The sequence below is a fragment of the Mauremys mutica genome, chromosome 1 (genome assembly GCF_020497125.1).
Source record: "Mauremys mutica isolate MM-2020 ecotype Southern chromosome 1, ASM2049712v1, whole genome shotgun sequence".
Lineage (NCBI taxonomy): Eukaryota > Metazoa > Chordata > Testudines > Geoemydidae > Mauremys > Mauremys mutica.
Window position 1 is genome coordinate 17,756,004 of NC_059072.1, and position 16,188 is coordinate 17,772,191.

Consider the following 16,188-nt stretch of genomic DNA (forward strand, 5'->3'; position numbering starts at 1 on the left):
GCGGCCCGGGGAGGGAGCAGCCGGGGCGCAGGCTGGGTGGGAGCCGCTGCCATCCGCGCTGTACTCCCCGGCAAGCCGGGGCAGCCAGGCAGGGCGGCGGCCAGCCCGAGCGCGGACACTCTCCTGCCCGGGGTGTCGTCTAGAGGGAGCCCCGGGGAGCCCGGCAGCTTCCAGCCCTGGCAGTGCGGAGAGCGAGACGCCCACTGCGCCCGGCGAGCGAAGAGCCGGGCGGGCTCTGAGCCGCTGCCATCCGCAGGCAGAGGGGCTGGAAACCCGTTGCCGTCAGCAGGCAGCAAGGGCGGGGAGCGGGGAGCCCACGGCCATCGGGGTGCGCCGGCGAGCAAGTTGGGGTGCAGAGGAGAAGGGGCGTCCTGCCCCCTCCAGGGAAGAGTCCGGCATGCAGAAGATGCCGCGCATGGCAGCGAAGAAGAGGCGGATTTGTGGTCCCGGCTGCTTGGTGTTTCCCTGGCGCTCTCGCTTCCCCTCTTGGATTTGCTGCTGGGCTCTAATCTGCTGTCAGGCGGCGCGGACTGGGGATGCTGTTGAGACTTCCTCCAGCGTGCAGCTGCCTCAGTGTCAGGAGGTGAGATTTCCTACCCACCCTGTCTGGCTCAGCAGCCTCCAGCAGGAGTTAGACCCGCTGCTTTCCTTGCAAAGCAGCCACTTTACACTCTTCCCGTTGTTGCAATACGGGGCATGATGCTCCGGGTTGCAGAGCAGCGAGTGGGTTTTGTTCCTCCACACACTGGTAACGATGCCTCTTTAATGTTGTGGAAGAGGAGAAAGAGGCGCAATGTGCTGTCTGCATTTTAATCCTTTTAAACAAGGGAGCCTTTTGATAATGCAGTTACAAAGTCTTCTAAACCGTTCCCTGTGCTCTCTCATAAGTAGTTCTAAATGCTGTGGCCTTAACATGATTGTTTTCATTCTGGATCAAGGCACACTAGGTTTTGAGGTCTGGCTGCCTTGCCTGCTTAACTTTGCTGAGTGCTGAGCTCTTTCTTTTTTATTTAATGTCTATGTTAGGCTCTCAAGGACTTTCTGTTCTCCCCTGGCTTGTAGCACTGTTTCACGGGACATCAATCTGTAATAATGGGATGGCAGAGGAAACATGAGGGAGCTCTTGAAATGTCTTGCTTGAAACATTTGTAACCAAACCCAAGAGTGAGATGCTTGATTAAAAAAAGCCTCAAAATGAATCCAAAACCACAGAGGCTTCCTCTAAACAAGTGAGATTTGGCAGGTCTCTGGCTATTTATTGTCACGGTGTCAAGTACTTGTGGCAAATCAGCAGAAAGGTAGAAATTATGAAGAGAGAAGAGATCATTGTCTTTAGCTGATGCTAAATTGGATGCTTGGAGTTGCAGGGATAGTTGTGTTCTAGATTGAACATTAATGTAGGGGAAGATACAAATTTTGGTTAACTCATATCTTTCGCTGCTGCTTTGAGGCAGGAACAGTGGTGACCTTAATTTCTTCCTGAGCAGAGACTAGTGATTTTTCTTTCTTTCTCCCCCCCCCCCCAAGTATGGCAGATAATGCTACTTAAAAAAAAAGTTGAGTCAGATTGCAACTTTTGCAAGCCCTTTGGAATAGAGACTTCCTTTCTACATGTTTATAAGACACAGTGTATACCTGTGTGCACGCGATATGCTGCAAAATATAATTTTGAAAAAATTGTGGGGAGTGGGAGGAAAGAGACATCCCATTTTAGGAGGCTTGCAGTGAATCAGTGTGACAGGTCAGCTGATTTGCATTGTCGAAGCAGAAAAGTTGTGGATTATCTATAATTAGTCTAGATCTGGCGGATATGCCTAAAGCTCAATCCTTCATAGCTCAGTCTAAGTTTATGCACTCTGTTCTTTTCCTCTTTAAATCAGTGGCACAGCTCCGATTGTGATTTACTTCAGTCACTGCATGATTAGGCACCATATTTCTGAATCAAAAGATTCAGGCTGTCATTAGAAAGTATTATAGTTTTTTTTCTTTATGCATGTCAAAATCAAAGACATGATAGAGTCATTATCACTGGCTATCCCAAGGGCTTGAAACGCACGTCTTAATGCACAGACATGCAGTTCATTTTGAAATTTGTGTAGGATCTTTCCATCCGCTACAGCCACCATTTTTTTTTATTACTCCCCTTCTGTAGGAGAGGAGTAACATTTTTCCAATTTTTGGTCCCCTAAAGCTTCAAGTCCTTGGTCCCTGCTAGAAATAGACACTTGCCCATTGTTGTGAGAGTATATATTATAATATCAGTAATTTTTAAAATATAGATAATGGACACCCTGGGGTTTAAAGACTTAAAGTGATCTGTAACACTGTTTTTTTCTAGTGAGGCATCAACTAGTTAAATGAACTGAGTTTAAGAAGAGTGCAGAAGTCAGGAAATCATCCTGCAAGGCACCAGAGCTGTGATAGACTAGGGGCCAACAGGTGTAAACAGGAATAACTACATGTACTAAAACATCCTTGGAATTGCTAAACATTATAGATGGAATTTCTTAACTCAGTGGTGCAGACAACACAGGAATGCTATATTAGCCCTTATCTTAACAGATGAAGAACTGATCACAGAACTAAAACTGAATCATAACTTAGGTACAAGTGATCATGATTTGGTCACATTTATAATATGCAACCAGAATAAAGTCCAGACCAATAATATACATACTTGGTGCTTTAATAGGGCTGATTTAACAAAGCAGAAAACAATTGAGCTAAATCAGCTGAGAGGAAGAATTTAATCAGAAAAATATGATTGATAATTGGGAATCATTTAAGAACATTTTACCAGCTGCCCAAAAAGCCACAAGCCCACAATTGAGGAAGAAAGCTGTGCTGTTAAAAAACCAACCTGGTTTAGAGGGGAAGCAAAGGTATCTGTAAAAACAAAATCTGTCTAATCTATCCTCTCAAATGGAAGAAAGGGGAAGTTGATAGTAATTAATGTAAATCAGAAGTTCGGAATTGTAGAAAATTGATAAGGGAAGCCAAAGTACACAAGGCAAAATCTATGGCCAGCAGAGTTAAGGACAATAAGAAGGATATTTTTAAAAATATAGTAGGAACAAAAAGAATCCTGACAATGGCGTTGTTCCATTACTAGATGGAAAATTATCAATAATAATGCAGAAAAGGCAGAAATGTTCAATAAATATTTCTGTTCTGTATTGGGGAAAAACAGATGACACAGTCTCATGATATGGCTATGATAACATTTTTTCCACTCCATTAGTATCTTTGGAGGATGTTAAACAGAAGCTACTAAAATCAGCAGGCCCAGATAGCTTGCATCCAAGAGTTTTAAACGAACTGGGTGAGGAGCTCGTTCAACTGTTCATGTTGATTTTTCAATAAGTCTTGGAGCACTGGGGAAGTTTCAGAAAACTGGAAGAAAGCTAATGTTGAGACAGTTTTTAAAAAGGGTAAATGGGGTTACCTTGGTAATTATAGGCATGTCAGTCTGACATTAATCCCAGACAAGATAATGGAGTGGTTTATACAGGACTTGATTAATGAAGAATTAAAGGAGGATAATGTAATTAATGCAAATCAATATGGGTTTATGGAAAATAGATCCTGTCAAACTAACCTGATATCTTTTTTGATGAAGATATCATTGTTAGGAAACGTTAATTAATATTCATCCTAAATTGACCTCTTCTTAATTTCCTTTCATCTCTCCTTTGCACCAGCCTAAATGATTCTTTCCCTCATAGGTGTTTACATTCAGTGTGGTGCCTCCCCTCTTACTTGTCTTTTAGCTAAGCTCTATATACAGTAGTTGGGGCCAGGTCCTGATCACCACCTACAGGGGGTACCACTGACCTCATCAGGAGTGAGGGGGCTCAGCACCTTTGGGGATTCATTTTTTTTTTACTGTTCACCTTTCTTCATAAATTAATCTCTTCTGAACCTCTTAAACATTTTGTTGTTATTTTCTGAATTGCTTCCACTTTGTCTTCTGGTCAGGCAAAACCAGTAAAATACGTGGGCTGCTGATGTGGTGTTAACCTGTGGGTGCTCTGTAGTTTTTGCTGCTTGCTGGAGAATTGTAACAGAGAGAGTAGTCCATCGGATAAAGTACAGCGAGCACCAAGGAAACTTCAAAGCTTGCCACTACGGTTCTAGGGCCTGAGCTTGAAATACTCACTCACACAGGTAGTCTCATTGACATGGAAATAAGTTATAAGACCTAATCTTGCAAATCTGATTTGCATGATCAATCCTTATGTGAACAGCTTCACTGAGAGGAAGGATGGTCCAATGGTAAGATACTAATGTAGCACCTAGGTTTAATTCCCTGCTCTGCCACAGACTTGCTGTGTGACATTGGGCAATAGAACTTAGGAATCTAGCTCCTTTTGAGCATTCAGCTCTTAACCCCCATTTTACAGATAGGGAACTGAGGCAGAGAGGCTAATATAACTTCCTTACCTCATACAGTGTCATGAGGATAAATACATTAATGATTGTGAGGGACTCAGGTACTACAGTGATAGGGGCCATATAAGTACCTAAGGTAGACTGATGTTAATGAGTTCATTCACATGAGTAGGAAATACACTTGCTACTTACTCATAAGCCCAGGAGCAGGGCCATGGTGGTTATTGCAGAGGCAGGAATCCAGTGAAAGGTAAAATGGGTCCCCAGGACTAGAGCTAATTGGAAACTTTCTGATGAAACTGTTATGTTGGAAAATGCCAATTTGTTGTAATGAAATGTTTAGCCGAATCTATTACAGATCTGACAAAAACTCACTGAAACACGCAGGCTTCCATTTGAAATCTGCCAATGTTTCAGGGTCCACAACTTTGTCAGGGAGCCTTATTCAGTGAATAGCAGCCATGTTTTGGTGTTTCTGAAACAAACATTTCAGATGTCTTCAGTTTGCCAAGTAACTTCGGTAAATTTTTGCTTTTGTTCTGAATGAGAATGAATGCAAATTCATAAATACTGAAATTCCCAAGTTTTGGCCAGTTCTGCCTAGAACTGCTGACAGAATTGCTGACTCTTGTGATTTTTATTGCAAATCTTGCAGTATTTGGTGATTTGTTTTCCCTTAAAGCCCCAGTTTCTGGACTAAAGAGATTACGTGAGACTCTCAGCTTTCATTTGAAATAAAAGTAAGTTTCTTGCCCTCAGAATGAAGGAAAACCTGAAGTGACTGCACCCTAAAGGCTCAGAGGCCAGAAGGCAAAGGAAGAGAATCCAAAATGTATTTACCCCCTCCCTCTCTGTCTTGAAGAGCATGCGAATCTCATGATTTTTTGAATGCATGAGGTTGGTAATACTGCTACTAGGCAATTAAGGAGGATAAAGACATTGCAGAGATATTAAATGACACCAGCGTCAGTGTTCTCCACAGAAGATGTTGGAGAGAGAGCTATCCCAGACCTGTTCTCAGGGAATAAAGATGAGGCACTGTTAGACACTGAAGTATCTAAAGAGGAAATGTTAGAACAAATTGTTAGTTCAGCCAAAAACAAGTTACCAGAACTAGATAATGGTGTTTGTTAGGTACTCGACTACTATAGCAATGGTACAGCATAAGAGTCTAAATAGAACAGAAAATAGAATGAAGTGGCTGAGCTGCTAACAAAAATGTGCAATCTCATAAAAATAGCCACTGTACTGGAAGGTAGCAAAAAATGTTACACCTATATTTAAAATGGGTGCTAAGTATGATGCTGGCAATAAACCAGATAGCCTTTCTGGAGTACCAGGTAAATTTGTTGATATGACAATTAAAGATAATCCTAAAGTTTTGTTTGGCCTTTTGACCCATATCTGCATGCTGAGCTGGTGTTTTCCTTGGACTGTCCATAATGATGCCCCTGTCTTGAAGTTTCTCAGATGGTCATCCTCACACAGATCACACCTTCCTTATAAAGTGTATTAATATTGCTACATTTGCAAAAACAACCAACCAACCAACAGTCCCCTCCCCCACCTGCAAAACAAAAACCTTTAAATCAGAAATCTATGACGTGTACTTTTTCTCAGGCCTTTTCACTCAGGGTTCTCTTCTGCTGGCAGGTTAATATTATTTATTATCTGGAGATATACCTATCTCATAGAACTGGAAGGGACCTTGAAAGGTCATCGAGTCCAGTCCCCTGCCTTCACTAGCAGGACCAAGTACTGTCCTGATCAAATGCTGCTTGTTTCTGGTGAGCTGACCTCTAGCTCTGCATTTCTTTAAAGTCAATGAGGAAAAAAGAAAATAAGATTTCCTGAGCCAGCTACGTTCTTCTCCCCTTACTCACCATGTTCTATCCAAATCTTTAAAGTTGACAAACCTTCCTTTAAAGAGAAAATGTGGGTGCCCTATTGATAGTTCTTTTCCACCAAGACTTATGATTAATATGTGCCGTTTGAGTGTGATGCAGGGCCCAATGGAGTCAATGGAAAGACCGTGCTGCCCTGAACTCAGTTAAGTGACACCAGTTCGATGCTGGTGTAGTGGAGTGATGACTCAGCTCTTAGAACTTTACTTTTGTTGACAAGCTTCCTCTCTGCACACCATATTAGTAGATAAGCACCCTGTCCTGGCATTTGCCTATTTTCAAGTATTCTGATTAGTGAGGCAATAACTTTCTCCACCCAAGCTGTTCAAATAATAGCTGGACTGTAGCTAACAATTCATAGTGAACCTATTTCCTGATTCATTGAGAATAAGAGACAAATAGACCAGGTTGGCTGCGTCTGTCTCTTAGCATCCATACACTGGATGGCACTGAATACAGGATTTTAAAAAAATGCATTATCTTATCCAAATATGGACCACTTTCTTTGCTCTCCTCCGGTTGGGTCATATATTTAGGTTGGGGAGATAGAAAGGGACTGTGTATTGAAGTCACCAAACACACAGAATTCTCGTTTGGCATGTTTTGTATCAGTCCCTAAAAAAGGAAAGACATACATTTATTCTGATTTCATGAGGGAAGGAGTTCCACTGCCAGTGTTCAGTCCTTTGCCAAGACAATGCCTCCCAGTTACTTTATGGATTGGAGTTCTTTCTGAGACCTGCCGACCAGCTACAATCTGCAGCTGAATGCTTAGTCCTCTAATCCTGAAATGTCATTCTCCAGGGTCTGATTCCCTTTTACACAGCCAGACCAGTGTAAACTTGCCTTAGTGTAAATGAGAATCAGGCCCAATATCTTTATCCTCTGCTTTGTAGGTATCTAAGTCAGCTAAGGTCAACTCTAGTTAAATTGTACCAACCTGCAGGAGGAGTTGCTTGCTTCTTCCTTCTCTGTTGTAATATCAAAAACTGGATTGTGTCAGGAATCAGGGCCTGGTCTACAAAAGGCTGCTTGATTAGCCATGCCACCTGACTGGCTGCAGCGGCCAACAGGCTGGCCATGGCTTAAGAGCATCAGCAGCTCACTGGCTCCTCAATGCTCATGTCCACCACTCTGCTTGCTCCTGAATTACCTTGTTCTTGATGCTTCTGCCTTGCACCCAGCCTTGGCTCTGTCCTGCCCCTGTCTTGACCCCCTTTTGCCTACTACCCTGCTCGCTCCAGTGCCTGCCCTCCGGTTTGACCCTTGGTTTCAACTTCTGACTACTGACTCTGGCTCTGACCCTAGTCCTCGGGTCCTGATACCTGCTTCGACCACTAGGCCTGAGGCCTATTCCAGCCACAAGGCTAGATCACCTTTGTCCCAGTTGGTTGACAGATTGAGAAGTCCTTAAAATTAAGGCCGGGGTCCTCAGCCCTAGCATGGACCCTATCAAGGCTCCAGCAGAACTGGCGGCTGCCATCCAGAGCCGGCAGGGGTAAGTAACCACACTGCTATCACAGAGTGTGTCCCTGCAGGTGCAGGTTGCTCTGCTGGCTCATCCTACTCCATCCCTCCTGGAGCCAAAGATTTTGCAGCCCAACAAATTTGACAGAGATTGGGACACATTTCGGGGGTTCCTGAATCAGTGTCGGCTCCTGTTCTTCCTACACCCCTGATCATTCCCACGGACCAGGCCTGTTGGGGCTCATCTTAAGTTTGTTGGGAGGGGAGGCGTTGGCCTGAGCTTCTCTCCTCCTGGAACAGTCCACCCCCCTCTTGGGACAATTGGAGGAGTTAATTCAAGGCAGGTCCCTCATCTTTGATGACCCCCACTGTGTGCAGACTGCTGAGGCAGGCCTTACGGCAGGGCGGCCAGCCCATTGCCATGTACACTGCTGATTTTCATCGTTTGGCTTCCAACTCCGGGTGGAATGAGGCACCACAGTGTCACCATTTCTGCCCGGGGTTAGAGGAGGATATAAAGGATTAGCTTGTGTGGGTGGAGCAACCATCCAGTTTGAACAAACTGACTTGTAATCAGAACTGGCGATTGCCTCATTTAAAATCTCCCTCTGTTAATGAACTTGTTTTATTTAAGCCGTGTTTAAAGTGAAGTGTCTGAGGAAACTCCATTTGGGGTGTATTTCTATTAAAGAAATAATGGACTTGTATTGTCCAGGAGAGGGCTGGGCAGTACAGAACATACATTTCTGGGGGAAATCTAAGACTGGGTGTGCTGGGGTCACCGTGCGGTATAACCAAGGCTGGTGAGAGCCACAGTGTAACCCAAATGTGGCTGGCAGGCTGCATTACAGACAAACACTCAGGGTCTGGCTTGCATGTTGGAAGGCTGTTTGTGCATGACCCAGGTGGAAGCTACTTCAGCAAAGCATTGTAAGGCACCCAAGGTTGCAGGGCAGGGGTGGTGCAGCTACTCAGTCTGGATTGTACCCGGGTCTGTCACCCTGGCCCTCCTGATTGTGGAGAAAAGCTGGAAAATGTGAACCCTAAAAGCTCAAAACCAAGGTGGTATATAAAAGGAACCCAAACTTTTAAACATGTCTCTTGATTCGGGGATGGCCTCACTCATGATTTTGGAATGCTTGGTGTCAGATACTCAAGGTGCATTATGATAAGCAAACTTTGCTGTAATTCTTGTTTAATGTTTACACTGTGAATGGAATCCTCCAACAGTCACTGGCATTTCACCTGGAAACACACTCTTTCAGGAAGTAATTGCAAAACACTTGGAAGTCCTGATCTCATTGAAATCAATGGGAGTTTTGCCATTAACTTCAACAGAGCCAGGACTTCATCTCAAGTGTCAAATTAAAGTCAGTGGGCTCATGTCAGTGGAGTTGCATTAGATATTACACTGGCTCTAAAGCTACTCTGTAAAACTTTTTAGGCCACAAGACTGAATTGTGTTCTAACAGTTTGGCAGACTACAACATTGTAACTAGGTCCTCCCATAGGGTATAATTACATTGTAGATGGGATCTAAGTGTGTGCCTCTCAGCTACTGAAAGGTCTGGAAACAGTCGGGCTAGCTTGATCCTGAAGTGCTAATTAATGAGTAAATAGTAAAATTGTTCTTCTTAGTGACAGCTTACTACCAAAGACACAATATGGCACTGCAGGATTCATATCTGAGAAATAATTGGCAGCTTTCTGTCAGAGTAAATTTTTGCCTGTGGTGTGTACCAGAACAAATTGGATGTGTACATTCACGTGTAAATAGTATGATTCTAGTTTGACACATTTTTTTCAAATAAACTAGAATTCTTTATGGATTTAGATTGATAACACGAAGTGGATTTGGATTTTTTAATCTCATGAAATGATGCTGTTACGAACTGTTGACATTGCTAAAGCATGCCAAGTGGCTGAGTTTTCTTCCATAAGGTTTTGGGCTAGGCTGTCTCTCCAGGGTATAGCCTGTAATACAGGACAGCAGGTAGCTGTGGTGCTCCGGCACCATCTCAGGAAGGAATTGTGGCTAGGGGAGCTGTGATCTGTTCCTTGCTCAGCGTGGTGGTGGTGTGATTTTTGTTGCTGGCTTATATTAACAGCAAATTATAATGCCCTCCCCCCCATTGGTTTAGTTGTGCTGGCCATGGAATAGGGAGGGTTGGTGCAAGGCTCCACTCATTCTTCATCACTCCTTGCCTGACTGCTCTGGGGAAGGGGGAAAGTGGGTGCACGGAACAACACCTGCACACCTGGACCCAAGGTCTGAGTAACATGTAAGGATGTAAGTGGGATTTCTCATTCCCCTACATAAGCCTGCAAACCAAGTCACAATGTAGCTGGTAGTAAGCTTTGCATTTGTTACTGCCTAAAAAACTGAGCTAATTTTATGGGTTGGATGGCAGTGCAAGAGAGAGAAACCCTAAACCATCCACCCATCCTTCTTACTCCTTAAGCTACAAATTATTCTTAACCAGATGGCATCCAATTTTTATTTGTGCTTTTGGCTGATTAATATCAGGTATGTGCAGTTGTTATGCACTCAGCTGTCCAGTGCTTGCGAGCTTCAAAATCTGAATGTTGACAACTGCCTTTCTCACTGTAATTTCTTACCCTGCATTTCCCCCCAGTAGACTGGAAGGGCGGCTGTGTCAGATGATCTCATATGCTATTATTACACCCCTTCACATATCAATTACCTTGCCCAGGAAATGTGCTTTGTCTGATTTCTAGGGAGACCTCCATTTCTTTCCCTGGTGAAGAGCAAACATGTTCCTCTCCTTGCATTGAGCACATAATGAATAGTTCAGTGTCTTCCTAATTAGACTGTCTTTAAATATATGGCATTTGTTGTCTCTCTCTCCAAGGAGGTGACTTGATTTTTAGAAACATATCTACATCCTGGAATGATCTTGCCTCTACTGAGGCTCTGACAGTGAAAGGACCAGGTGCTACCCTTTACCCTTTGCTGGAATCCACTGTCTCATGGGAATAATTATTGCTCTTAATAAGGCATAATGCTGATTGAAGTTACTGGGCTAAATTCTGCAACCTACCCATGCCTAGAGGCTGGTAGAAGAATATGAAAAGTGATTCACCAACACTTGACAAGTAATTCATTCCTTTGATATACAGGGGGCCCTATCACCAGTGAAAATGAAATAGTCATGAAAATGTTCACAAATCTCCCGAATTTCCCAAGTTTAGCTTGAATGAATCATCTGAAAATTTGTAGGAAGTGCATTATTTGCTATATTATCCATTATTTTCTTCTTTGAAAACCTTCAGTCATCCGTTCTGGGAGCAGACAAAATCCCATGCGATGCTGGCAGCCAGTCACTCATTAAAAGTAATGAATAGCAAATATGCAAAATGAACAGTTCCCAAACAATCTATAATCTGGCACTATTCATACATAAAATACTGGCAAATACTTATGAATAAAGCATATGTTTGCAGAAATTGGGATCTAGTCATGACCTTCAGTTTTGCAAAATAGGGCTTTCACAAAACCTAGAGCCAATAGAAGTGTTTTTGGGCTTTTATTAGATTTCAAAAGAAACAAATTAAAAAAACCCAAACAAACCAAACTATTCTCTTGATACGTTAGCACCCTAACTTTGAAGCCTTTGTGGACAGGAAGCTTGGTCTGCACACAGTTATTGTACAGGTATAACTGATATAACAATTGATTAGGGATGTGATGAGCTTTTATTGATACAATTATACCAGTACAACCACTGTCATGTGGATGCAGTTATACTGGTAAATCTAATTCCCCTTCCCATACAGGGATAAGCTATACACATATAAGTACACTTATATCAGTATAACTGAATCCACACAAGAGGAGTTGTACTGCTTAACCTATATTGGAGTAGCTAAAACAGTATAATTCTTTTGTGTGTAGACAAGGGCTGAGAGTAAATGGAAGGAAATATAACATTGATTAGTCTGTTTCTATTGTTTTGAGCTCTGGGACACACCAAAACTAAACAAAGCTGTGTAAATAGTGACAAAGAAATTCAGGCCAGATTCCTGACTAGTATAAATTGGCAGTGCCATCAAAGTCAGTGGAATACCAGTTTACACCAGCTGAAGATCTGGATCCTGATTTTTAACCTGTTAGTGTTTCTCAAAGGAATAAAAGAAAGGTGAAGAAAATGTGTTTTGAAGGACATCCTAGAAAAGAAGAGAGAGTATAAAAATGGCACAATAGGAGGCAGGTGACCACTACACAGAATTGCCCTCTGGTAACAAAGTTGTTGCTTTGAAATATTTTTCTGTCCCCTGCTTCTGTATGAGAAATCCACACAAACAATGGGAAGTTGACTAACTGATGGTACAGGTGGAACATTGAAATTGATGCTTTGCAAAGCTCCCCATCCAGCAAAGCATTGAAGTGAGTGCTTAAAGTTAAGCTCCTGAGTAGTTCAATTGAAATCAAGCCAAAGGTGTGATAGTAAGCTGATGTTTCTCTAAATATTTCAGTCGTAAAACATCCTTCTCTTGTAAATTTCTTGAAAACTTTTTGGTTGATCCTGGGTTTTTTGGCAAAAGACACTTTTTTGATTTTTACATGTGGGGGACCTAAAACTGACTATGTCCCACTAAATGCACTTTTAAATTTAATTTGTGTAGCAGATTGGACATGATGTTTCTTTGGGACTCCATTATGACAGAGGAAATGCAATGAAAAGAGCTGCATTGATTCCTCAAATGATTAATGCTGGCACTGCTTCAGAGTCTCACTAGATTAAAAAGGACAACTTGTTAAATTATATTACTTTTATACTGTTTCAGATAAATATCCTGCAAGCCTTCATCAGTGCAGAATGAGACGTGAGGCTTGTTTGGCAATATTTTGTGCATCAAATCCTTGGAGATTTATTTTCCTTCAGATACTGTAACTGTAGAAATAAAACTTTATTCAGACCATTGACTGAATCAGTGTTTTAACAAACATATGGAAAGAGATGCACATATTGTAATATATATATACATACACACACACATATGCAGGCCAAAAAAAATGTGCACGTTGCCATAAATGGATCATTCAAATTGTAGAATCCTCCTAAATAAGTGACATATATTTGTTGTAACTTTTGCCCCAGCTATATTCATTTTCTCTTATAAAGGGTAATATTACTCCTATTGAAGTCATAATGCAGACAGTTTTTTTTGCATTTGCTGTCTTTTGAAAACAAATAATCCCCTTTCCTCCCCCATAATTAGGAGAGAGATCAACAGGTTTGAAAGGAAATTAGTGAATTAGATGCAGCATATTGGCATTCTGATTAAAATTATGATTGCATTCAATATTGCCTGGCCTTTTTGATGGCAACGATTATATAGCTGTAGCGAGGGGGCATGGCCTCCCTTGGAGATGGACAGAGGGACAGCCATGAGCCCCCCCCCCCAGTGGGCACAGGCAGGACTCCCACACCTGCCTTGCGGGAAGCAGAAGGGCGGGACAGGAATCAGAAGTATAAAAGGCCAGCCCTCCAGCTCAGTTAGAGGGGAGCTGCCAGAGGAAAAGGACGTCTCTCACCTGCTGCTAGAGCTCAGACCTGACAGCAACCGCTGCAGCACCCGAGATCTGGAGGGACTGCAAGAGCTGTCAGTTGGTGGAGACTTCGAGGAGTTTCTGGGGCTGCCGTTATCTGTTTACCCCAGCGAGACGGACGATGACCCCGGAACCCATGTACGTCCCCCGCACTCAAATGGGAGTATAGGAAGTAGCCCAGAGGAGCCGAATATAGTTTGGCTGTGTAGCTGACTGACAGCTGGTCTGTGTGTTGCAGCTGGATTTCCCTGCTGACCCAGTGGCAGACCACTCTGCCACTGTTATGGCCCTGGGCTGGGACGCAGTGGAGTCAGGTGGGCCTGCATCCCCCTACCACTGCCACCCCACCCCGACTGTTTGCTGCCCCGCCTTGTTTGAGCGCTTGGGCTTAGAGACTCATTATTGCTTGGTCCCGAGTACACGCCCGAGCATCCTGACTTTGCTGCTCGTTTTGTTCGAGGGCTTGGGCTAATAGATTCCTCATTTGCTCCGTCCTGAATACTGGTCTGGGCCACCTAACTGCTTGCTGCCTCACCCTGCCGGAGGCCTGGGGCTTGTGGACACTCCTGCTCTACCCTGGCTGTAGGTTAGAGCCCCCTAACTGCTTGGTGCCCTGTCCAGTTGGAGGAGCAGGGCCCCTAGACTCAGTACTGGATTGCCCTGCTGAGTGGCAGTGAACCCAGTGCTAATTCCCCTCTGAGTTGTGCTCTTCCAGAGGACTTGTACTGAGGGGCGTGGCCTCCCAGACAGACAGACAGACAGGGACAGCTGCAACCGCCTTATAATAGCTCTGAATATGCCAAACCGTATTTGCAGAAGAACATGAGCATTAAGTCTGTATAATAAACCAAAGTGTGTTCCAGTCCTGGCCTGTGTAACTTTTTGTACACTGTATTGACAGGTTGTGGGAGCTTGCACACATTGTCATCTGTAGATGACTTACAATATTGACTGACTGTGAACAGCAGGCACAAAAATGACTGCCCTCAATGCAAAAGGACACAGGTGATCTTGCATATGGAAGTTATCTTGTGGTGAGCAGGTCTCCTTGAGTTCTTGCAACTGCATGATTAACAAAAATACTTGCAAAATTCTGGTGTTCTTAGCTTATTTGTAAGCCTTTCTCTAGAACAGGGGTCCCCAACGCTGTGCCTGTGGGTGCCATGGCACCCGCCGGGGCTTCTAAGTGCGCCCGCGTACTGGCCCGCAGACAAGCATCCGCCGAAATGCCGCTGACAAGCAGTGTCATCCAGAGGTGTTGCCGCCGAAATGCCCCTGATTGTCAGCAGCATTTCGGCAGCAATGCCTCTGGATGATGCTGCTTGTTGGCGGCGACACCTATTGACATTGCTGCTTGGCGGCATTTCAGTGGCGACACCTATTGACGTTGCCACTTGGCGGCATTTTGGCGGATGCTTGTCCGCTGCCATGGTCCTCCGTGGCTCGTCGTCTGGTGCCCGCCAGATGGAAAAGGTTGGGGACCACTGCTCTAGAAGCTTAATTGCTTAATCCCTTAATTGCTTTTCTCAGTGTCTATTCATTATTACTATTATTTTTTATTATTCGTATTGCTGTAGTGCCTAAGTGCCCTAATTGTGGACCAGGACCCATTGTGCAATATTGACATATGAATAGGGTGACCACATAGCAAGTGCAAAAAATCAGGACGGGATGGGGGTTAATAGGCACCTATATGAGACAAAGCCCCATATATCGGGACTGTCCCTATAAAATTGGTACATCTGGTCACCCTTCATCTGAAGAATAGAATATGTAAAGCTCTGAAGGTGGGCTGCTAGCTGGGAGCAGCACACAAGTAAGGATTAGGGATGTAAAATAGTAAACAGTTACCTGGTAAGCATTAGTCTTACTGGTTAACCTGCCCTAACTGTTAACCCCAGCCACTCTGGCCGGCCGGAGCAACCCCAGCAGTTAACTGGTTAAACAATATAATTTTAATCATTTAAACGGGTAACTTTTAAAAACAATATTTACTTCCCTAGTAAGGATGGCATGATATGGCTTTGCCACTCTTACTTCTGCGTTGCTGCCTGCAGAGCAGGGCCCTCAGTCAGCTGCTGCCACTCTGCGGCCACCCAGCTCTGAAGGCAGCAGCGCAGAAGTAAGGGTGGCAGGGTATGGTATTGCCACTCGGACTTCTGAGCTACTGCAGGCGGAGTGCTGCCTTCAGAGCTGGGCACCCGGCCAACAGATGCTGCTCTCCCGGCCGCCCAGCTTCGAAGGCAGCGCAGAAGTAAGGGTGGCAATATTGCACCCCCCCCCCTTAAAATAACCTTGTGAGCCCCGTGCAACTCTCTTTTGAGTCAGGACCCCCAATTTGAGAAACGCTGGTCTCCCTTGTGAAATCTGTATAGCATAGGGTAAAAGCGCACAAAAGACCAGATTTCACGGTCCGTGATGCATTTTTCATGACTGTGAATTTGGCTGGGCCCTAGTTATGTGAAGTGGTAAATAATACTTCCCTGTTCATTTTCTCCATACTATTCGTGATTTCATAGACCTCTGTCATTCCCCCACCCCGTAGTCATCTCTTTTGTAAGCTGAACAGTCCTAGTCGTCTTTTTTTTTTTTTTAATCTCTCCTCATATGGAAGCTGTTTCATGCCCCTAATCATTTTTGTTGCCCTTCTCTTTACTCTTTTAAGTTCTATTATCTTTGGAGATGGGTCAACCAGAGCTGCACAGGGTATTCAAGGTGTGGGCATACCATGGATTTATATAGTGGCATTATGATTTTTTCAGTCTGATTATGTGACAGATTTATGTTACCAATCTGTCCAGGGCGTCAGGTGATCAGGCTGAGGCTGCAAGATCTTTATGGGAGGAGATA

The 16,188-nt window shown here is 43.9% G+C and overlaps 1 protein-coding gene across 1 annotated transcript in view; it reads left to right on the forward strand.

Moving 5' to 3' along the window:
* The first annotated feature begins 393 nt into the window (after window positions 1-393).
* Window positions 394-16,188, forward strand: part of ELAPOR2 (endosome-lysosome associated apoptosis and autophagy regulator family member 2) — a 147,599-nt gene continuing 131,804 nt past the window's right edge. Inside the window, exon 1 of the mRNA XM_044978945.1 lies at window positions 394-583. Coding sequence (XP_044834880.1) covers window positions 398-583 — 186 coding nt within the window. The 5' untranslated portion in view covers window positions 394-397. The remainder of the gene's footprint in view (window positions 584-16,188) is intronic.